Consider the following 21,471-nt stretch of genomic DNA (forward strand, 5'->3'; position numbering starts at 1 on the left):
TGGCTGGGTCCCGGGGCCACGGGCTGGGGGCAGGTACAGAGCTCCCAGCGCGGCCTGGCTGAGTCCCGGGGCCACGGGCTGGGGGCAGGCCCAGAGCTCCCAGCGCGGCCTGGCTGAGTCCCGGGGCCACGGGCTGGGGGCAGGCACAGAGCTCCCAGCGCGGCCTGGCTGAGTCCCGGGGCCATGGGCTGGGGGCAGGCACAGAGCTCCCAGCGCGGCCTGGCTGGGTCCCAGGGCCATGGGCTGGGGGCAGGCACAGAGCTCCCAGTGCGGCCTGGCTGGGTCCCGGGGCCACGGGCTGGGGGCAGGCCCAGAGCTCCCAGCGCGGGCTGGCTGGGTCCCGGGGCCACGGGCTGGGGGCAGGTACAGAGCTCCCAGCGCGGCCTGGCTGGGCTCATGGAAGTGCCCTGGGCCGGGCTTCTGGAAGTGCCCCAGGCTGGGCAGGCCGGGCTCAGCAGCAGGGGGCCTGTGGGGCGGAGGGGAGGGGGCTCTGACTGGGGAACCATAATACCCCCTCTCCCCACTTCTCCACCCCATACCTGCACTGCTCCTTTCACCCCGGAAGCCACCTCTTGCAGGGCTGATGGACAGCCAAGCTGGGGCTGTCCCTGTTGACTGGGGACAATGGCACCTTTGTTCTCCTGGGGCTGCTTCCCAGCTGGCACACAGCCCCCTGAACCCAATTTACATATGGGGCAGACGCTGGCGAGGGGGACGGGAGGGGAGCTGGCCTGCCCCATTGCCGGGCCCAGTGGGGAGCCTGTGCCATGGGCCTGCAGAGCACCCGCCTCTGGGACAGGATGTCCCCATCCAGCTCGCTCGCAGATCCACCAAGCTCGCACCCAGTCCCACCCCCAGAGCCTGTGCCCCGTCCTGGAGCTCTTATCCCTCCCACCCTTGGACCCGGTGCCCCATCCTGGAGCCCTGCTCCCCTCCCCACCCCCAGAGCCTGCACCCTGCCCCTGAGTCCCTCTCTTCTCCCTCCCCTGGACCCTGCGTCCCATCCCAGAGCTCCTCTCCTGCCCCACCCCCAGACTCTGCACCCCTCCCCATAGCTCCTCTCCTATCCCAGGCCCTGCACCCTGCACCATCCTCGGGGCCTGTACCCCCAACTCGGAGCTCAGCTCCCTGCACCACTGTGGCCTACTCCCGGACCACAGCATATCCCTGTCCCCCTTACTTCCATGGCATCCCCCCCTCCCACCGCCCCCGAGCCCCTTTGTCCACTTGGCCCCTTGCTGTTGCCCAACCCTGACCTGGAGCCTTTGCCTGAAGTTGCTCCAAGCTGCACCCCACCGCAGAACTGCAGGCGACAGTTGGGAGGGGAGGGATAGCTCAGTGGTTTGAGCTTTGGCCTGCTAAACCCAGGGTTGTGAGTTCAATCCTTGAGGGGGCCATTTAGGGATCTGGGGCAAAAATTGGGGATTGGTCCTGTTTTGAGCAGGGGGTTGGACTAGATGACCTCCTGAGGTCCCTTCCAACCCTGATATTCTATGATTCTATGACAGGGCATCCTCGTAGCTCCTTGATATGGGGCTGCCCCTCACCTCCACACTGCCCCCCAGATACAGAATGGGCTGCCCCGCACTCACCCCCAGATGTGCCTGGCTGACCCCCCCTCGCTCGGCCCCCAGCATCTGTCCCAGGGCTGCGTCTGAGAGCACGGCTGAGGGAACACCCCCCAGGTTGTGCCGCCCCTGGGGCGGTCCCAGCACTCTCAGTGGGGACTGGGGACTCCATGGGGAGGCAGTGCAGGGCCCTGGCACACATTTGAGCCCCCTGCCTTTCTGTGCCCAGGCTTCTCCGGTTCCATGTGCCAAATTGACATTGACGAGTGCGCCAGCACGCCCTGCCAGAACGGTGCCAAGTGCGTGGACCGGCCCAACGCCTATGAGTGCCGCTGTACTGAGGGTGAGTGAGGGCTGCCGCTGAGGCCTGGGTGCTCTGTGGCCTCAGCACAGGCTGGGCGGCTTGTCCCACAGGGGCCACAATAGTTCCTCCCATCAGCAAGGGGCAGCGGTGCTCCATTCCACCCCCATTCCCAGGCGTGGCTAGGGCCCCCACCCAGCAGTCTGGGGAAGACACTGCAGCTGCACCCCCAACCATAAGGGGGTCAGGGGTACGTCTGTATTAAACAGAGGCATTCGTGGTGCCCAGGGAGGGGGAGATGGTGCCAAGGCTGGAACCCACCTGCTAGCCACACTCTATGGGGGGCTCCCCTTACCCCACTGGAGCCCCCTCCCCTCACAGCATGGAGGATGGAGGGCCAGGTCTGGCAACGTGTGGGGCCAGTTGCCTGCACTGGGGAACCATGGCTGGGGTCACATTCCATGAGGCTGGGCTGTCCCCCTCCAGAGCCCTCCGGCATCTGGAGACGGGACAAGAATAGAGCTGCTGGAGTCTGTCCCACCTGGGCATCCCCTCCCTAACAGGCGGGGTGGCGCTACCCACATGCCATGTGGCTGTGGGGCAATTGGGCCACCCCAGCGTCACTCAAACCTGGCCCTGCCCCGCAAGGAGGGTCAGAGCCAAGCCCCCCTACCCCCTGCTCCCTCCCCCAGGCTTCGAGGGCACGCTGTGCGAGAAGAACATTGATGACTGCTCTCCCGACCCCTGCCACCACGGCACCTGCCTGGACGGCATTGCCAGCTTCACCTGCTCCTGTGCTGCCGGCTACACCGGCTACCGCTGCGAGAACCAGCTCAATGAGTGCCACAGCAGTCCCTGCCAGCACGGGGGCAAATGCATCGACCGCATCAACAAGTACCAGTGCAACTGCCTTCCTGGCACCTCAGGTGGGGGCCGGGCTGGGGGCCTGCGTCGCGCTGGCCGGGTCTGCCGCCCCGCCCCATCCCCACAGGCCCTGGCACTGCCCCGCTCCACCCTCAGGGGTGCCCAGTGCTCCTCCTCTGCATCCCCAGGGTCCACGGCCCCTTCCCTCCCCACCCCAGGGGCACACTTTCCGCCATGTGCCTATGCTGCCCCCCTCAAGCCCCCTCCCGGTCCATGGCCCCTCCCTCCCCTGGGTCCCCTGGCTTCCCATCCCCCCAACCCTAGGACATGGACAACCCCTGCCTCAGAACACACCATGCCACCCAGTCCCAGGGCACATCCGCTGCCCCCTCTCTCCTGGCTCTCCTCACTCCCACCCACCTAGCCCTAGGGCACGTGCTGTCCCCAGGAATACACGATCCCCTCAGCTCCCTATCCGCTGTTCCTGCCCTCCCAGCCCACATGCCCTGCGCTGGCCACGCCATGGGGGTGAGGTTCCCGCGTGCTGTGGCTGGCTGGCGCGGATGTAAGGCAGCCCCTCTCTCCAGGTGTGAATTGCGAGGTGAACTTCGACGACTGCGCCAGCAACCCTTGCGACTACGGCGTCTGCCGCGACGGCATCAACCGCTATGACTGCATCTGCAAGCCTGGCTTCACAGGTGAGGCAGGGACGGGGCCCCGCTCCAGGGAGCCGTGGCTCTGGGGGGCGGGTGGGGTGGGGTCCTGTGACCCTGAATCTCAGAGGATGGGGATGGGGGGGCCTGGCTCTGGGGAGCTGTTAGGGGTGGGGCCTAACTCTGGGGTGGCGGGGCCCTAGCTCTGTGGGGGTGGATGGGGGGGGTGGGAGCTGGGCCCCGTCACCCTGGCTTCGTGGGGTGGGGCCCTGGCTCTGGGGGTGTGAGGGGGCTAGGCCAGGGAGTGTCCTGGGCCGAGCCATACGGGGTGCCCATGCCAAGTGGGCGTGCCTCACAGGGCCCCTGTGCAACGTGGAGATCGACGAGTGCGCGTCCAGCCCCTGCCAGAATGGCGGCACCTGCATGGACGGGGAGAACGCCTTCACCTGCCTCTGCCCCGAGGGTTTCCACGGCCCCCACTGCTACTCTGAGGTGGACGAGTGCAGCAGCAGCCCCTGTGTGCATGGAGCCTGCCGCGACGACATCAACGGGTGAGGGAGCGCTGCGGCCGCCCGCCCAGTCTCTACCCCGCCCCGCCTGCGTATGCCCGCCCTGCCCCGCGCTGCCCTACCCCCCGCCCCGCCTGCATATGCCCGCCCTGCCCCTGTCCTGCCCCGCGCTGCCCTACCCCCCCGCCCCGCCCCGCCCCGCCTGCGTCCGCCACCCTCTGTCCTGCCCCGCCCTGCCCTACCCCCCCACGCCCTGCCTGCGTCCGCCACCCCCTGTCCTGCCCCTGTCCTGCCCGGACCTGCCCTACCCCACCGCCCCGCCCTGCCTGCGTCTGCCACCCCCTGTCCTGCCCCGACCTGCCCTCCCCCCATCCCCCCGCCATGCCTGCGTCCGCCACCCCCTGTCCTGCCCCGCGCTGCCCTATCCCCCCACCCCCCCGCCATGCCTGCGTCCGCCACCCCCTGTCCTGCCCCGACCTGCCCTACCCCCCCCCACTCCGCCCTGCCTGTGTCCGCCACCCCCTGTCCTGCCCAGACCTGCCCTACCCCCCCACCCCGCCCTGCCTGCGTCCACCCCCTGTCCTGCCCCGCCCTGCCCCCCCCCCCCCCGCCATGCCTGCGTCCGCCACCCCCTGTCCTGCCCGGACCTGCCCTACCCCCGCACCTCCCGCCATGCCTGCGTCCGCCACCCCCTGTCCTGCCCGGACCTGCCCTACCCCCAGCCCACCCTGCCTGCATCTGCCACCCCCTGTTCTGCCCCGACCTGCCCTACCTCCACGCTGCCCTGTCTGCGTCCACCCACTCTGCCCTTGCCCTGCCCCGACCTGCCCTACCCCCACCCCGCCCTGCCTGCATCTGCTGCCCCCGCCCTGCCCTTGTCCTGCCCCGACCTGCCCTGCCTGCGTCTGCCGCCCTCTGGCCTGCCCTTGCCTTGCCCAGTCCTGCCCCCACCCCGCCCTGCCTGCATCTGCCGCCCCTGGCCCTGCCCCAACCTGTTCTGTCATGCCCTACCCACACCCCGCACTGCTTGCATCCGCCACCCCCTGCCCTGCCCCGCCCTGCCCTTTATCCGCCACGCCACACCACGCCCCACCCCACCCAGCCTCCATCCGCCCACCCTGCCCCCACCGCGACCTGCCCTGCCCTACCCCCACCCTGCCCTGCCTGCGTCCTCCGCCCCCTGCCCCCACCCCACCTGCCTGCATCTGCCCGCCCTGCCCCGCCCCGCCCTATCCTGCCCCCACCTCGCCCTGCCCTGCCCCCGCCCCGCCCTGCCTGCATCTGCCCCCTGCCATAGTGCTGCACTTGTCCGCCTTGCCAGAGGGAGCCCCTGGACCCAGCGGCCCCATCCCAGTGCTTGCTGTGTGCTGCCAGTTCCCCAGAGAGCCCTGGGGGCACAGGGGGGCGTCCCCTTGGGGCAGGGCCTGCAGTGACGCCCCCTCCCCCGCAGGTACAAGTGCGAGTGCGAGCCGGGCTGGGCCGGCACCAACTGCGACCTGAACAAGAACGAGTGCGAGTCCAACCCCTGCCAGTCTGGGGGCACCTGCACCGACTACGTCAACGGCTACCGCTGCAAGTGCAAGGAGGGCTTCCAGGGTACATGTTCCCGCATCCACCCTTCCCCGCCTATCCCCCTCCCCACCCACCCCCCACTGACCCTCTGTCTCTCTCCCAGGGACCTACTGCCAAACAAACATCAATGACTGCGTCTCCAGCCCCTGCCTCAACAAGGGCACCTGCATCGACGCCATCGCCAGCTACTCCTGCCTCTGTGACCTGCCCTACACAGGTGGGGCTGTGCCCACTGTGGGGAGAACAGGGCGCCCAGGCTAAGTGGAGAGGGCCTGTTTCTGGGAGCCTGGAGGGGTGGGGGGTCCCTGTGGTTCTCGGGGGTGGGGAGTTCCTGTAGTTGAGGGAGGCGCCAGCCCAGGTGGAGCGAGGGGGTGTGGGGGGGTGCCTGTGGTTCTGGGAGGTGTGCTGGGACTGGGGGGGTCCCCGTGGTTCTGGGAGGTTTGCTGGGGTGTGGTGGGGTCCTGGTGGTTCTGGGGTGTGTGTGTGTGTGGGGGGGGGTCCCTGTGGTTCTGGGACTCATGGCAGGGCAGTTCCTTTGTTGGGCAAGGCCTGTGGCCAGGGCAGGAGCCTCATGTGGACTCTGGGCCCGAGAGTCGGAGCTGCTCTCACCATCGCTCCCTTCTGCCTGCAGGCCGCAACTGTGAGAACGTGCTGACACCCTGCTCCCCTAACCCCTGTGAGAACGGGGGGGTCTGCGACCACACGCCCGACTACGAGGGCTTCACTTGCAGCTGTCCCCCAGGCTGGCAAGGTACCGTCCCTCCGCCCACTCCTCCCCCATGGCCTCCCTGCCCTGCCTGCTCTGACCTGTGCCCTTTCCCTCCCCGCCAGGTCAGAGGTGCCACGTGGATGTCAACGAGTGTGACCGGACCCCCTGCCGGAACCGGGGCACCTGCACCAACCTGCATGGCGGGTACAGCTGCGCCTGCCGGCCAGGGTACACAGGCACCAACTGTGAGACGGACATTGACGACTGTGCCCCCAGTGAGTCCGGGTTCACGCGCGCTCGTCGGGGTACTGCACCCCAGCTCGCTTGGCTCAGCCACCCCACAGCCCAGCCAGGGCACAGTGCAGGACCCCAGCCCTGTGGGTGGAGGGCGCTCAGCAGGGGGTGCTCTCCCCTCGCATTCCCTGCTTACCCAGTACCCCAGCGTGCTACTGGGGTGCTGTCAGGAGGTGCTGTTAATTGGAGGTTTCCCACCGAGTCCTGGCTGTCCCATCGTCCTGCCATTCCCCTGGGCTGAGCTGAAGCTGTCCTGGACAAGCTCTTCCCGAGGGCTGCCTCTGAGCCTGCCCAGCCTGCTCATGCTGGGTTCTCCTTCCCCTCCCACCCGAGCAGCTGGGCAGCAGGGCTGTGGGGCTGGGGAACAGCCACAGCTCCCTCCCCAGAGGGGGCTGGCTGGCTGAGTGAGTGGGGGAAGGGCTCTGGGAAGGACCGGGATGTGAGGGTGAATCTCTCCCTGGGGGTGCCTGCCCTGATTGCCTGGGGCGGGGGGGAGAAGGGGAGGCCATAGAGTGGCTGAGCTCCTCTGGCCCCTTCTGACCCTGCTGCAGGCCTCCCCCGCCAGTCCTACACACACACCCCCTGGTGACCCTGCCACTTACCTGCCCGCAGACCCCTGCCTCAATGGTGGATCGTGCCAGGACGGCATCAGCTCCTTCTTGTGCACCTGCCTGCCAGGCTTCACGGGCCCGCGCTGTGCCAGCGAGACCAACGAGTGCCTGAGCAGCCCCTGCCGCAACGGTGCCACTTGCACTGACTACGTCAACAGCTTCACCTGCAGCTGTGCCCCGGGCTGGGCCGGCCTGCACTGCGAGCACAACGTGCAGGAGTGCACCGACAGGTGAGCCCCCCGCCTGGGGATCCCCCCCCGTCCCCCGGGCTGGGCCGGCCTGCACTGCGAGCACAACGTGCAGGAGTGCACCGACAGGTGAGCCCCCCGCCTGGGGATCCCCCCCCGTCCCCCGGGCTGGGCCGGCCTGCACTGCGAGCACAACGTGCAGGAGTGCACCGACAGGTGAGCCCCCCGCCTGGGGATCCCCCCCGTCCCCCGGGCTGGGCCGGCCTGCACTGCGAGCACAACGTGCAGGAGTGCACCGACAGGTGAGCCCCCCGCCTGGGGATCCCCCCGTCCCCCGGGCTGGGCCGGCCTGCACTGCGAGCACAACGTGCAGGAGTGCACCGACAGGTGAGCCCCCCGCCTGGGGATCCCCCCCGTCCCCCGGGCTGGGCCGGCCTGCACTGCGAGCACAACGTGCAGGAGTGCACCGACAGGTGAGCCCCCCGCCTGGGGATCCCCCCCGTCCCCCGGGCTGGGCCGGCCTGCACTGCGAGCACAACGTGCAGGAGTGCACCGACAGGTGAGCCCCCCGCCTGGGGATCCCCCCCATCCCCCGGGCTGGGCCGGCCTGCACTGCGAGCCCAACGTGCAGGAGTGCACCGACAGGTGAGCCCCAGGCCCCCATCGGGGAGCCTCCCCAGTCCTCATCTCCCTGTCCCCAGAGGACCCCTATCTGCTTCATCTCTTGAGAGAGTGGTGCCAGGGCAGGGCGGTGGGGTGGGGGTGGTTGTGGGGGCATAGGGCCGGTGCTGGGGGGGCAAGGGTTGTACTGATGGGTGGTGAACGGGGCATCGAGCTAACTATGCCTGTGGCCCTGCAGTTCCTGCTTCAATGGCGGCACCTGCCTGGACGGGGTGAACTCCTACACCTGCCGCTGCCGTGCGGGCTTCACGGGCACCCACTGCCAGCACGAGATCGATGAGTGCCAGTCCCAGCCCTGCCTGAACGGGGGCACCTGCCTGGATGGCGTGGAGTCCTACCGCTGCACCTGTCCCCAGGGCTACACCGGTGCCCAGTGCCAGGTGAGCCCTGCCCCAGGGATGGATGGTGGCTCGGCAGACAGGGGCAAGGACACAAAGTCCCAGCATCTGGGGAGGGTGAACATGAGGCCTGGCATTCTGGGGGGAGCCTGGCCTCAGGGAGGGGGGAGAATCCAACATCCCACTGCGGTGGGGGTAGGGGCCTGGCCACAGGGGAGGGGAGAAATCCAAACCCAAGTACGGTGAGGGGTGGGAGGCAGGTGCCAGGGGCCTGGCCTCAGGGGCGGGGGGGAATCCAACACCTCAGTGTGGTGGGGCGCAGGGACCTGGCATTGCCGGAGCCCAGCCAAGGCTATATTGGTTCCCCGGGTTGCGTCCCCCAAGAGTACATTGTCCCCTAACTCCCCTTTCCTTGCAGAACGTGGTGGACTGGTGCAGGCGCTCGCCCTGCCAGAACGGGGGCCGCTGCGTGCAGACGGGCACGGCCCTGACCTGTGACTGTCCAGGGGGCTGGACCGGCCGCTACTGTGACATTCCCAATGTCTCCTGCGAGGTGGCGGCAGCTCATCGGGGTGAGGGCACCCTGGGCAGGACTGACCCCCGCTGGTCCCTGCCAGGCTGGGCTGGGAGGGGTCTGCCCTTAGCGGAGCTGCCCTTGCTCAGGGATCTGGGTCTCCAGTGCCCTCGAAAGATGGGGGGGAGTTGGGGGCCATTGGGCAGCTTTGGGTGGAGCTGTCAGCTGAAGTATAGCCTGGGCCCTGCCCTGCCCCCACTGGACCCTGCTGTCCCAGCCACACCTGCTCTAGCAATGCTGTTGGTACCCCTACAGCTATCCCCAGCTCGGGGAGGGAAGAGGGGTCTAGTGGTTAGAGCAGGGGGAGCTGGGAGTCAGGACTCCTGGGTTCTATCCCCAGCTCTGGGAGGGAAGAGGGGTCTAGTGGTTAGAGCAGGGGGAGCTGGGAGTCAGGACTCCTGGGTTCTATCCCCAGCTCGGGGAGGGAAGAGGGGTCTAGTGGTTAGAGCAGGGGGAGCTGGGAGTCAGGACTCCTGGGTTCTATCCCCAGCTCGGGGAGGGAAGAGGGGTCTAGTGGTTAGAGCAGGGGGAGCTGGGAGTCAGGACTCCTGGGTTCTATCCCCAGCTCTGGGAGGGAAGAGGGGTCTAGTGGTTAGAGCAGGGGGAGCTGGGAGTCAGGACTCCTGGGTTCTTTCCCCAGCTCTGGGAGGGAAGAGGGGTCTAGTGGTTAGAGCAGGGGGAGCTGGGAGTCAGGACTCCTGGGTTCTTTCCCCAGCTCTGGGAGGGAAGAGGGGTCTAGTGGTTAGAGCAGGGGGAGCTGGGAGTCAGGACTCCTGGGTTCTATCCCCAGCTCGGGGAGGGAAGAGGGGTCTAGTGGTTAGAGCAGGGGGAGCTGGGAGTCAGGACTCCTGGGTTCTATCCCCAGCTCGGGGAGGGAAGAGGGGTCTAGTGGTTAGAGCAGGGGGAGCTGGGAGTCAGGACTCCTGGGTTCTTTCCCCAGCTCTGGGAGGGAAGAGGGGTCTAGTGGTTAGAGCAGGGGGAGCTGGGAGTCAGGACTCCTGGGTTCTATCCCCAGCTCGGGGAGGGGAGGGTGGTCTAGTGGTTAGAGCAGGGGGGCTGACCGCCAGAGTCCCTGTCCACTCTGTGCCATGGTTTTCCCCTGTCGGGGCTGTGCTGGGGCTGTGGGCCGGGCACAAGGCATCACAGTCTCTGTCTGTCTGTTGGGGGCAGGGGTCTCCAAGGAACAGGTGTGTCACTACCGGGGCCAGTGCGTCGATGCTGGCAACACCCACTCCTGCCTCTGCAAGGAAGGCTACACGGGCAGCTACTGTGAGAGTGAGGCCGACCCCTGCCAGCCCAACCCCTGCCAGCACGGTGCCTCCTGCCACAGCTTCATAGGCAGCTACGACTGTGAGGTGAGCCCCAGGGAGGGGGGCTGCATGGAGGAGCTCCAGGCGCTGCCAACCGGCGCTCGCCAGGCTGCTGGGGAGCCGCAGGCGTTGTGCCCCCACGAGGACGGCTGGGCCAAGGGGATACTGAGCGAGGCACATTCAGACAGGCTTACCTTGGAGCAGGGCAGCCGAGACTGGTCTGAGCATGAGCCAGGGATTCCTGGGTTCTGTTCTGAGCTCTGAAAGTGCAGTGGGGTCAGGTGGTTGGAATGGGGGCCTGGGAGCCAGGACTCCTGGGTTCTCTCCCTGGCTGTCGTTGACAGTCTGTACGGTGGGGTCCTTCTCCTCCCCGCCATGGTGCTCCATGACCCCGCACAGCAGCGGAGAGGGGTTGGTGATGGCTGGAGGAGGTTGAGCCGAGGGGCTGGGCAGCCCTGGGGTGGGGCCCTCAGGAGAGGAACTGAGGCCCAGGGCCCTGACTGAGCTGTGTCTGTCTGTCCCTACAGTGCCCACCGGGGTTCGAGGGCAAGAACTGCGAGTATGACATAGACGAGTGCCAGTCCCACCCCTGTCAGAACGGGGGCTCCTGCATTGACCTCATTGGGCGCTACATCTGCTCCTGCCCGCCGGGAACCCTGGGTAAGGCCAAGCTGGGCTAGTGGCTGGGCACCGTGGGGGGGCAATGGGAGGCAGGTTACTGGGGCAAGGGGTGGCTCTGGTTACTCCCAGGAGTGGGGGTACTTGTGGGGCGGGGAGCTCAGGTTGGGGGATGGGGCCTGGTTTCCTTGGGAGGCCAGATCCCCACAGGATGGGGTGGTTGGGATGCTTTGGTTACGACGGGGGCTGCAAGGTCTCTGCCCCCCACCCAATCCCCAGGTGTCCTGTGCGAGATCAACGAGGACGACTGTGCCACGAGCCCTGGCAGCCGGGCGCCCAAGTGCTTGAACAACGGGACGTGCGTGGACCGGGTGGGTGGCTACCGCTGCAACTGCCCCCCGGGCTACACGGGTGAGCGCTGCGAGGGCGACATCAACGAGTGCCTGGCCAAGCCCTGCCTGCCCCAGCGCACGCTGGACTGCGTGCAGGGCGCCAACGACTTCCAGTGCCTGTGCAAGCCGGGCTACACGGGTGAGTGTGCCGGGGGGGGGCTACACCCATCCCAGGGGTGTTTTTCCCGGGGGCGCTGGGGTGCATGTCAATGGCTGCACTCAGTGCCGGGTGGGAGCAGGGGAAATCCCTGGGGGGCGGGGGAGGCTCTCTAGGCTGGGGGTCTGTGCACCCATGAGGGGCTGAGCCGTGGGAAGGTGGCTGTGCTAGGAGCAGTGCAGGAGGCAGGGTGCGGGGGCAGCTCCCCTCTCCCTAGACTCTTCGTGACCCATCCCTGTCCACCCCCCGGCCAGGCCGGCGCTGCCAGAACATCGTGAATACGTGCGAGGCTCAGCCCTGCCAGAACGGTGGCCAGTGCAGGCTGACAGCGAACACGCCGCTGGGCTACACCTGCCGCTGCCCCCCGGTGAGTGCCCCCTTGTGGGAAAGGGCAGGGGGCTGGGCTCAGGCCAGCTGGGGGCCTCCCCCTGGCCGTGCACAGCCTGCAGTCTTCCAGGCCCAGAGGGAATGGGGCTGTGGGGGGGTGCTGGGGGCCTGCTCCACCATTCCAGTCCTGGAGCTGCAGGATGGGCTCTGACCTGAAAAGGGACATCTTGGTTCTGGTGCTGCGGGGAAGGGTTTAGGTGGTGTTCCTGGTGCCCTGGGGGAGCAGGCTGGTCCTGCTGTGGGGGGAGGGTTTCCATGGCACTTGAGATGGGGTGGGGGAGAGTTCCCATGTTACTTGGAGGGGTCCCATGGCACCTGGGGTGAGGGTGCTGGGGGAGGGTTGCCATGACACTTGGGGGGAGGGGTCCCATGGCACCTGGGGGGTGGATAATCGGCTGAACATGAGTGCCCAGTGCAACGCTGTGGCCAAAGGAGCTAACACAATCCTGGGATGCCCAGACGAGCATAGAGAGGTTCTCTTACCTCGTACCTGGCACTGGTGTAGCGGCTACTGGACTCCTGTGCCCAGTGCTGGTCCCACAGTGCAGGGATGCTGGTCCATTGGTGAGGGTCAGAGGGGAGCCCCGAGAATGGTGGAAGGATCCGAAGAGCAAGGAGCTCGAGCTGTTCAGTGTCCCAAAGGGAAGGGGCCAGGGGAGCGGAGCCCAGGCTGGGCTCCTGGGCCTAGCGACTGAGGTGCGATGTGATGGGATGTAGCGGCTGGGAGCTGAAGCTGGACACGTTCAGACTGGAAACAGCCGCTGGAATGGGCCAGCAAGGGCCTGAGCTGGGTTCTCCGTCATGGGCCATTTGCAGTGGAGCTGCGCCGTGGGTCTAGCTGCTCTGCTCTGTCATCCATGGCTTACTTCCGGCCTGTGACATACACGCCACGTGGAGGGGCCCATTCTGGTCTGGGTCCTGGTGTGGCTGGATGGGGTGATCCTAGTTCTGGGTTGGTTCTGGTCCGGGTCCCAACGCTGCTGGGCAAGGGGGAGGTGGTTCTGGCCCACGGCCTGGTCCCAGTGCCATCTCTCTCACCCTCTTTCCTGCCCCTTCCCAGAACTATTCCGGGCCCACCTGCGAGCGAAGCGTGCTGTCGTGTCGGGAGCTCGCCTGCTTCAACGGGGGCAGCTGCCAGCACACAGCGCTGGGCGCTCGCTGCTCCTGCCTGCCGGGCTTCGCTGGCTCCGACTGCCGCCTGCGGGCTAACAGCAGCTGCACCAGCGCGCCCTGCCTCAGCGGGGGCACCTGCCTAGAGATGTCCCGGCCTCCCCACTTCCAGTGCCTCTGCCCCAGCGGCTTCTCCGGCCTGCGCTGCGAGCAGAAGCCCCAGCACCCCCTGGAGCTGCTGTGCCTGCAGGAGGGGTGCGATGCCAAGGCCGGAGATTCCTACTGCGACAAGGAATGCAACAGCCCCGCCTGCACGTGGGATGGGGGCGACTGCTCCCTGCTGGTGGGCGACCCCTGGCAGCAGTGCGAGGAGCCCCAGTGCTGGCAGTTGTTCAACAACAGCCGGTGCGACGAGGCCTGCAACACGGCCGCGTGCCTCTACGACAACTTCGACTGCAAGAGCCGTGAGCGCAGCTGCAAGTAAGGAGGGCGCCGGGCCGGGGGATGGGGAGGCGCTGCCCCCCGGGGGGGCGCTCTACAGCGGGCGCTTTCCCTTCAGAGTGTGCACTTGCCCCAGGGGGGCGCTGTGCCGTAGGGGGTGCCCTCCCCCCCGAGGTCAGTGCTGACTCCAGTGCCCCCGCATGGCGTTTGCCAGGGACGAGCCTTTAACCCCGGTGCTTGCCCAGGTGGGGCACAGGAGCTGTTCATACAGGGACCCCTTGCCTGGCGCTGAGATGCGCCCCCCTCTGGGGGTGGGGCGGGGACTATTTATACAGGGACCCCTCACCCAGCTGAGGTGCAGGCACCTCTGGAGTGGGGCGCGGAGGGTGTTTATACAGGGACCCCTCACCTGACTCTGGGGTGGAGCACGGGGGCTGTGGTAGCTACATCTCACCGCTGGCCAAAGATGGCTGTGGGCACTGGAGCCATGTCCAGGATATTTCTCACTGTGTGAGGCAGTCTCTGCTGCAGGAGCCCAGTGACCCCAGGTGTCCTGGAGTGCCCAACAGGGCGGAGGGGGACTGGCCAGAACGGGGTAGGGCTGGGGGCTGGGTGGGGCAGGGCTGGGTGGGGCTGTGCGCTGACCATGGCCCCCCTCCCCTCCCCAAGCCCCGTGTATGAGAAGTACTGCTCGGACCACTTTGCCGACGGGCAGTGCGACCAGGGCTGCAACCACGAGGAATGCGGCTGGGACGGGCTGGACTGCGCCCGTGAGATGCCGGAGCACCTGGCCAGCGGTGTGCTGGTCATCACCGTGCTGCTGCCCCCCGACGAGCTGCGCAGGACCAGCACCACCTTCCTGCAGAAGCTGAGCGCCATCCTGCGCACCTCGCTGCGCTTCCGCCTTGACAGGGACGGCAACTACATGATCGAGCCCTTCTACCGGCCCAGCCGCCTGCACCGCCGGGAGCTGGGCCGGGAGGTCATCGGGTAAGCTGCGGGCCGGCGCGGCCCCATGGGGAGTGGGGGGAGACACAGCCTCAGGGAGTGGGGCGGGGGAGATGTGGGCCACAGCCAGGGGGTGTGTGGGGGCCACAGCCCTGGGGGCCACAGCCAGGGGGATTCAGGGGGAGACGTGGTCCTGTGGGCCGCAGCTGGGGTGAGGGGGGAGATGTGGGCTGCAGCCAGGGGGTGGGGGAGAGAGACAGCCTCATGAGCCACGGGGGAGATGGCGGGGGGGGGGGGGAGCCAAGGGGCTGGGATCCTGGCCTTTAGGGGGCTGGTACAGGAGGCTGGTGCCAGGGTGGGGCAGGTTAGCACTTTGTGGGGCTGGCACTGGGGGTAGGGGGCCAGTGCCAGTGAAGGGGGCCAGTCCTGGGGCAGACACTAGGAAGTTGTCTGTTGACTGGCACCAGGACACAGAGGTGCCACACAGCTGCTTTCAATCAGCAATCTGGGTCGCCGCCCGCTCTGATGCGGGGACTGGGGTGGCTCAGCTGGTTCCTGTTACCCGCTCCCTGTGCTCTTGGACGGCAGCAAGGGCCCTGGGGGCAGCATCCAAGGGCCTTGCCTCCTGCCCGGCCCTGGGGCCCAGATGGGAGCAGGTCGGGACGGGGCCTGCACAACGGTGCTAAACAGCTGCTGCCAGCCTGGCAGCGACCATGTGGTCCACGGAACCGAGGTCCCGCTGCCTGGGCCATGCCTGCTCTGGGACATGCACAGCCCTTGCTGCAGGGGGTGCTGAGCCAGCCCTGCCCCAGGACTCCGTGTGGGGCAAGGGGTGCTCAGGCTCCCCTACAGTCTGGGGCTCGGTGCCACCGTGGGTGAGGCCACTGGTAACTGTCCCCTTCCCTGCCCCAGCTCCGTGGTCACCCTGGAGATCGACAACCGCCTCTGCTTCCAGGCCTCAGACAAGTGCTTCCCCGACGCGCGCAGCGCGGCCGACTACCTGGCTGCGCTGGCCGCTGTCGAGCGCCTGGAGTTCCCCTACCCCATCAAGGCTGTGCACAGTGAGTGCAGGTGGGGCCGGGGCTAGGGGGTGGAGTTTGAGGGCAGGGTGAGAGGCGGGGTGGGGTGAGTGAAAGGGAGCGGAGTATTGGGAGGGGACGGAGTGAGTGGGAGGGGTGGGGTGAGTGGGGGCGGGGTCTCAAGAGGCAGGGTCTGACCCCCATCCACTCCTGCAGGTGACAAGCTGCAGCCGAAGCCCCCGGACTCCGTGCCCCTGGTGCCCCTGGTGGTGGTGGCAGCGGCCGTGATCCTGCTGGTGATCCTGGTGCTGGGGGTGCTGGTGGCACGGCGGAAGCGGGAGCACAGCACGCTCTGGTTCCCAGAGGGCTTCAGCCTGAAGAAGGAGAACAGCAACAAGAACCGGCGGGAGCCCGTGGGCCAGGACGCCTTGGGCATGAAGTACGGGACCTGCCCTCGGGGGCCAAGCCCACAGCCTGCTCCCCACACCCAGGCCTGGATCCCCGCTCGCTGCAGCAGTATGGGGGCTTTTACCTGCTGCAGGACCCCCCTGTCCTCCCCTGACCGCCACCACCAGGGGGGCAGTGTGCAGACTGTCTCTGCCTGCACACCCCGCGGCTGCCCAGTGCCTTGTGCAGTGGGGGATGTCCTAGGAGTGGCCTCCTGAAGCCCTGGGTGGGTGGGGCGGTGGCCAGGGGCTGCGCGGCAGGGGCTGGGGTCTAAGCTCTTGGCTTCCCTCTAGGAACATCAGCAAGGGGGAAAGCCTGATGGGGGAACACTCAGATGACTGGATGGATGCAGAGTGCCCGGAGGCCAAGAGACTCAAGGTACCAACACCTATGGACCAGCAGTGAGCCCCGGCTTGCTGGGGGCGGGATGGGTGATGGGTGCTGGGGGGGGATGGGTGATGGCTCGGTGATGCGGGGGAGGAGGGGTGTGGGGCACAGTGATGTGCCGGGGGGGGCGGTGTTGGGCAGGGAACGGGAGTCCCTAGCAGGGCTGGGGCAGGATCTACCAGCTCCATGATTGGTTGTGCTCTCCCCCGAGGTGGAGGAGCCGGGCGGGGACTCGGAGGACCCTGTGGACTGCCGCCAGTGGACACAGCATCACCTGGTGGCCGCTGACATCCGCATGCCGCCATCCATGGCCCTGACGCCACCCCAGGGCGAGTTCGACACCGACTGCATGGATGTCAACGTCAGGGGGCCAGGTAAGGGGGGGCCTGGCTCCATCTCAGGGACTACAGCTCCCAGCATGCAGTGCAGACACGCTGGGAGAAGTGGGCAGAGGAAAGGCTCCCCTGCCTATGCAGCTGACCACACGTCCCAGCATGCATCACAGCCCAGTTCAGCCACACTGCATGCTGGGAGTTGTGGTCTCTCATGCTGGAGCCCTGGGGCAGCTCCCAGTTAACCCCTTGGTGGTGGCTCTCCTTGCAGACGGCTTCACTCCGCTCATGCTGGCCTCGTTCTGCGGGGGCGGTGTGGAGACCGACCTGGCTGAGGAGGATGAGGCCGACGACTCCTCAGCCAACATCATCTCGGACCTCATCTGCCAGGGCGCCAACCTGAGCGCCCAGACCGACCGTACAGGTGAGACCGCGCTGCATTTGGCTGCCCGCTATGCCCGGGCCGACGCCGCCAAGCGCTTGCTGGACGCCGGTGCTGACACCAACGCCCAGGACAACACGGGCCGCACACCGCTGCACGCTGCGGTGACCGCCGACGCCCAGGGCGTCTTCCAGGTGAGACACCCCCCACCCCCACCCCGTGGTGCCGACGCCCAGAGCGTCTTCCAGGTGAGCTCCTGCTTTCCCTCACCACCTGGGACGCGCCCCAGTTGCTCTCTCTCCACCCCAGAGCTCCCCCACGCAGTCATCTTTTACTGGAGGCCCCCCCCATCCTGGGCCAAGCCCCTGGGCACTCTGCCCTTGCCAGAACAACTCCCTGGAGAGCTCCCCCTCTACCCACACTGGGAGGGCTCCGAGGGCTCCTGGCTGTGCCCATGCTGGGAGAGCTGGGCTAAGCAGGGTTTCCCCAGGTGCAGCTCTTCTGTATTCCCATCTCACACCTGCCCTGCCTGGCAGATCCTGATCCGGAACCGCTCCACGGACCTGGACGCCCGCATGGTGGATGGCTCCACGGCACTGATCCTGGCCGCCCGGCTGGCCGTGGAGGGGATGGTGGAGGAGCTCATTGCCTGCCACGCAGACGTCAATGCCGTGGATGAGCTAGGTATCGGGCGGCTTCCCCCCATCGGGGGGTCTCCACTGAGGCCCGCCCCCAGCTTGCCCTGGGGAAGGGTCTGGCTGTGGGTATCGGGGCTCAGCTCTCCACCCTTCCACGCCCAGCATGAGCCCACTGTGGGGGCTTGGTGACATGGGGGAGCACTGCCAACCCGTGAGGATTTGGGAGGGGCTGTGCAGGGAGGAGGAGCTCGTAGCTGAGCTAGCAGGGGACTGTGGGTTGGGATTGAGGGGCAACGGCAGAGCTGTGGTGGGAGCAGGGGAGCCCAGGGCTGGGCTAGCAGGGCTGTGGGTTGGGACTGAGGAGCAGCGGGTGGGGGGTAGACCAGCAGAGTGCCCCCCCTCATGGCTTGGCTCCCCCAGGTAAATCTGCGCTGCACTGGGCCGCGGCCGTGAACAATGTGGAGGCTACGATCGCGCTGCTGAAGAACGGCGCCAACAAGGACATGCAGGACAGCAAGGTGAGCGGCAGGCGGGATGGGCAGGCCAGCAAAGCCTGGCTGTCACGCATCCCGCAGGCCCCGCCCACAATGGGGGCTCCCACTGTGCCTTCCTCTAGGAGCCTCTGGGCCGAGCACCAGGACACGCTGCTCCTGTGCTGAGGCGGGGGAGACCCGTCTGCCTAGGGCCTGACCCTGGCTCTAAAGCCCTGGCACAGAGGGCTGTGGGCATCTCCCAGCCCTGCCCTGGCATTCCCAGGGCTCCGTGGATGGGGGCATCCCCCTCAGCACAGTCTGAGCCCCACTGTTGCCCCCCCAGGAGGAGACCCCGCTGTTCCTGGCCGCTCGGGAGGGCAGCTACGAGGCGGCCAAGATCCTGCTGGATCACTTTGCCAACCGGGAGATCACAGACCACATGGACCGGCTGCCGCGGGATATCGCCCAGGAGCGGATGCACCATGACATCGTGCGGCTGCTGGACGAGTACAACACGGTACGCAGCCCGCAGGGGGCACTGCCCCCCGGCCACACCATGTCCCCGCTCATGTGCCCGCCCAACAGCTTCCTGCCCAGCCTCAAGCCCACCCCTCAGGGGAAGAAGAGCCGGCGGCCCAGCGCCAAGAACACGGCAGGGGCAGGCAGCAGTGCCAGCCTGGCCAAGGAGGCCAAGGGGCGCAGCAAGAAGCTGAGCTTGGAGTGCCAGGGCTCCCTGCTGGAGAGCTCAGTCACCCTGTCGCCCGTCGACTCGCTGGACTCTCCCTACGTGGCCAACCCCACCTCTCCCATCCTGGCCTCTCCCGGCGTCTTCCACCCAGCCAGCTCCTCCATGTCAGTGGGCTCCACACCCATGGTACACGGCCTGATGGATGGGCCCTTTGCCGTCAGCCTGGCGCGGCTCAGTGACCTGGGCGAGGTGGCATCGGCCCAAAGCACCATCCTCTCCATGAACCGGGTCTCCATGCCCTCGCTGCCACGCCAGCCTGGCTGCGTGGGGCTCAGCCTGGGCATGGTGAGCCCGGTGGCGGTGCCCTTCGATTGGCACACCCGTGTCCCCACCTCCCAATGCAACCCAGTCATTGGGGTGGTGCATCCGGCTGCCTCCCACCCGAACCTGCACCAGCCGGCCCAGCCCTTCCCTCAGGGGCTGCTGCTACCCAACCATCTGGCCATGGTGCACAGCTCCCAGGTGCTGGCCGCCCCCAGCCCTGTCAAGGATCAGCCCCCACCGGCGCCCACCCCTGGGCAGCCCATGCCCCCGCCGCCCCCTGCGGCACCCACCCTGGGCCGTGCCAACCAGCCCATCTCGCCCAAGGAGGGGCAGGGGGCTGCGCGCCCTGGTCCCCCACCCCCACCCCAGTATTACAAGGCACCCGGCGGGCAGGGGGCAGAAGATTACCCCACACCCCCCTCGCAGCACAGCTACACCCCTGGCCAGGACGGCACCCCCAAGCACTGCCTACACCTGCGCAGCGAGCACCCCTACCTGACGCCCTCGCCCGAGTCCCCCGAGCAGTGGGCCAGCCCCTCGCCCCACTCGCTGTCTGACTGGTCCGAGTCCACCCCCAGCCCGGCCGTGCTGGGGCCCCCGCAGACCCTCTCCCACCTGCCCGACCAACCCACCAAGATGCAGGTGTTTGCGTGAGGGCAGGGGTGAGGGATCCAGGGCCCCGAGCCTCTCCCCCAGCTCCCCTTCCTGGGGGAGCCCCTCACCCGCCCCCAGACCCTGCCTCCTGGAGAAACTCTCCCCCCCCCCCCCTCCCGCAGTGTTTTTTATAAGAAAAATGTCAAATGTAAAAAGGAAAAAATCCCTCTCTCTATGGGTGGGGGCTGTGGGCTCCCCCCCAACTGCCATGGGGGGGCTCTGGCCATGCCCTGACCCCCCATCTCCCTGGCGGGGGGCATTTGTCTTTTTTTTAAAAAAGTCTTTTGTATAGAAAAAAAAGTCATTTAAACGAGCGCTTTATTTTTACAAAATATTATATGTAAAGTGTCCAGTAGGTGTCGCTAAAGCACCACGGGCGGGGGTGGGGCTGTAGCGGGGGAGGGTGATCCCTGGCCTCCCCCCACTGTTGCTCGGTGGGCAGAGCGCCCCCCACGTTGGGGAGGAGCCCGCTCACTGTAATTGTGTACTGGGATGCGGCGATAGCCTGTGGCCGCTGCCCGGGGCACAGGGCCCCCTCCCCGCAATGCGGGGGGCTGAGCCCCCACCCCTACCCCCCTGCTCAGGGCCCTCCGCAATGCGGAGGGACTGAGCCCCCTCACTGCCCCGAGCTCTCTGCCTGGGGCTGAGCCCCCCCAGGTCCCCCGCCCTCCCTGTCCTGTTTCTTGGCACTTCATCACATTCCAGGTTAATTTATTCCTTGGAGATGCCCGCTGCCCAAGTGGGGCCTGTCTGGTGGGGGGCTCCGGCCAGCGACAGGGTCTGCCAGCTGCTCTCGGTGTTTGTCTCCCCCATGGCACCACTGCCACCCCCACCCTGGGCACAGCTGGTCGGGATGGGCGGCACCTGTCCTCCATGGCTGATCCCACCCCCTCTGCTCCACAATGGCCGCTTGCCCTCCCACCGGGGGGCCCTGCCCGCAGTACGATGCCAGGCAGCAAACTGACAGCCAGCTGGGCTCCGGCCCCTCTATACATTCCCCACATGCCTCCTCTGTCAATGGCTCTGGGAGCAGGGGCTGGGGAGGAGCCCAGTGCCTGGGCACAGCCCCTGCCCCCCCGCTGTAGCATAGAGGGGGCAAGGCCCCTGCTTGTCACTCCTAGAACGAAGTGTAGCTCATTTTTAAACTATTTTTTAAATCCCTGTTTAAATCAAGTAGCTTTGAACCAACTGGGCGCCGCTGTACAGAGCTTGACCCTGCGCTTAACCCCCCTGGGACCTCCGGTACCAGGGACCCTCATCCGTCCCTGCACCTAAGCCCCCTGGCACTCACTGTGCAGAGCCGGCCCTGCCTCTGACTCCCCTGGGACCCGCTGTACAGAGCCCACCCTGCACTCTCACCCCCATCCCTGTCCCCACACATAACCCTGCTGGGACCCACTGCAGAGCCTGCTCCTGCACATAACTCCTCTGGGACCTGCTGTACAGGGGCCCCCATCCCTGCCCCTGCACATAACGCCCCTGAGACCCGCTGTACAGAGCCCACCTTGCCCCTATCCCCCTGGGACCTGCTGTACAGAGCCCGGCCCCACTGTGCCTAATAAAGCTGTAGTTAACAAAGAACCTGTCTCTGCCCCCTTCTGTGCGCCTGTTTCCCCCCCCGCCCCCTTCTGTGCGCCTGTTTCCCCCCCCGCCCCCTTCTGTGCGCCTGTTTCCCCCCCCGCCCCCTTCTGTGCGCCTGTTTCCCCCCCCGCCCCCTTCTGTGCGCCTGTTTCCCCCCCCGCCCCCTTCTGTGCGCCTGTTTCCCCCCCCGCCCCCTTCTGTGCGCCTGTTTCCCCCCCGCCCCCTTCTGTGCGCCTGTTTTCGCACCGCCGCCCCCGCCCCAATCTGTGCGCCATTTGCCATACTCAGGGCCTTGCCATGGCTCTGGGTTGGGGTGGAGCG

The 21,471-nt window shown here is 67.3% G+C and overlaps 1 protein-coding gene across 1 annotated transcript in view; it reads left to right on the plus strand.

Moving 5' to 3' along the window:
- Positions 1-21,150, plus strand: part of NOTCH3 (notch receptor 3) — a 45,006-nt gene extending 23,856 nt beyond the window's left edge. The window contains exons 10-34 of the mRNA XM_084610487.1: positions 1,798-1,911; positions 2,562-2,795; positions 3,321-3,431; positions 3,745-3,937; positions 5,346-5,491; positions 5,571-5,684; positions 6,099-6,218; positions 6,299-6,451; positions 7,083-7,311; positions 8,129-8,330; positions 8,707-8,860; positions 10,033-10,217; positions 10,700-10,832; positions 11,070-11,321; positions 11,594-11,706; positions 12,787-13,316; positions 13,947-14,267; positions 15,138-15,286; positions 15,461-15,683; positions 15,985-16,069; positions 16,290-16,452; positions 16,682-16,986; positions 17,329-17,476; positions 17,851-17,948; positions 18,247-21,150. Coding sequence (XP_084466613.1) covers positions 1,798-1,911; positions 2,562-2,795; positions 3,321-3,431; positions 3,745-3,937; positions 5,346-5,491; positions 5,571-5,684; positions 6,099-6,218; positions 6,299-6,451; positions 7,083-7,311; positions 8,129-8,330; positions 8,707-8,860; positions 10,033-10,217; positions 10,700-10,832; positions 11,070-11,321; positions 11,594-11,706; positions 12,787-13,316; positions 13,947-14,267; positions 15,138-15,286; positions 15,461-15,683; positions 15,985-16,069; positions 16,290-16,452; positions 16,682-16,986; positions 17,329-17,476; positions 17,851-17,948; positions 18,247-19,569 — 5,798 coding nt within the window. The 3' untranslated portion in view covers positions 19,570-21,150. The remainder of the gene's footprint in view (positions 1-1,797; positions 1,912-2,561; positions 2,796-3,320; positions 3,432-3,744; positions 3,938-5,345; positions 5,492-5,570; positions 5,685-6,098; positions 6,219-6,298; positions 6,452-7,082; positions 7,312-8,128; positions 8,331-8,706; positions 8,861-10,032; positions 10,218-10,699; positions 10,833-11,069; positions 11,322-11,593; positions 11,707-12,786; positions 13,317-13,946; positions 14,268-15,137; positions 15,287-15,460; positions 15,684-15,984; positions 16,070-16,289; positions 16,453-16,681; positions 16,987-17,328; positions 17,477-17,850; positions 17,949-18,246) is intronic.
- The last annotated feature ends 321 nt before the right edge of the window (positions 21,151-21,471 follow it).

Source organism: Lepidochelys olivacea (assembly GCF_965140295.1).
Source record: "Lepidochelys olivacea isolate rLepOli2 genome assembly, chromosome: 20".
NCBI classification, from domain to species: Eukaryota; Metazoa; Chordata; order Testudines; family Cheloniidae; genus Lepidochelys; species Lepidochelys olivacea.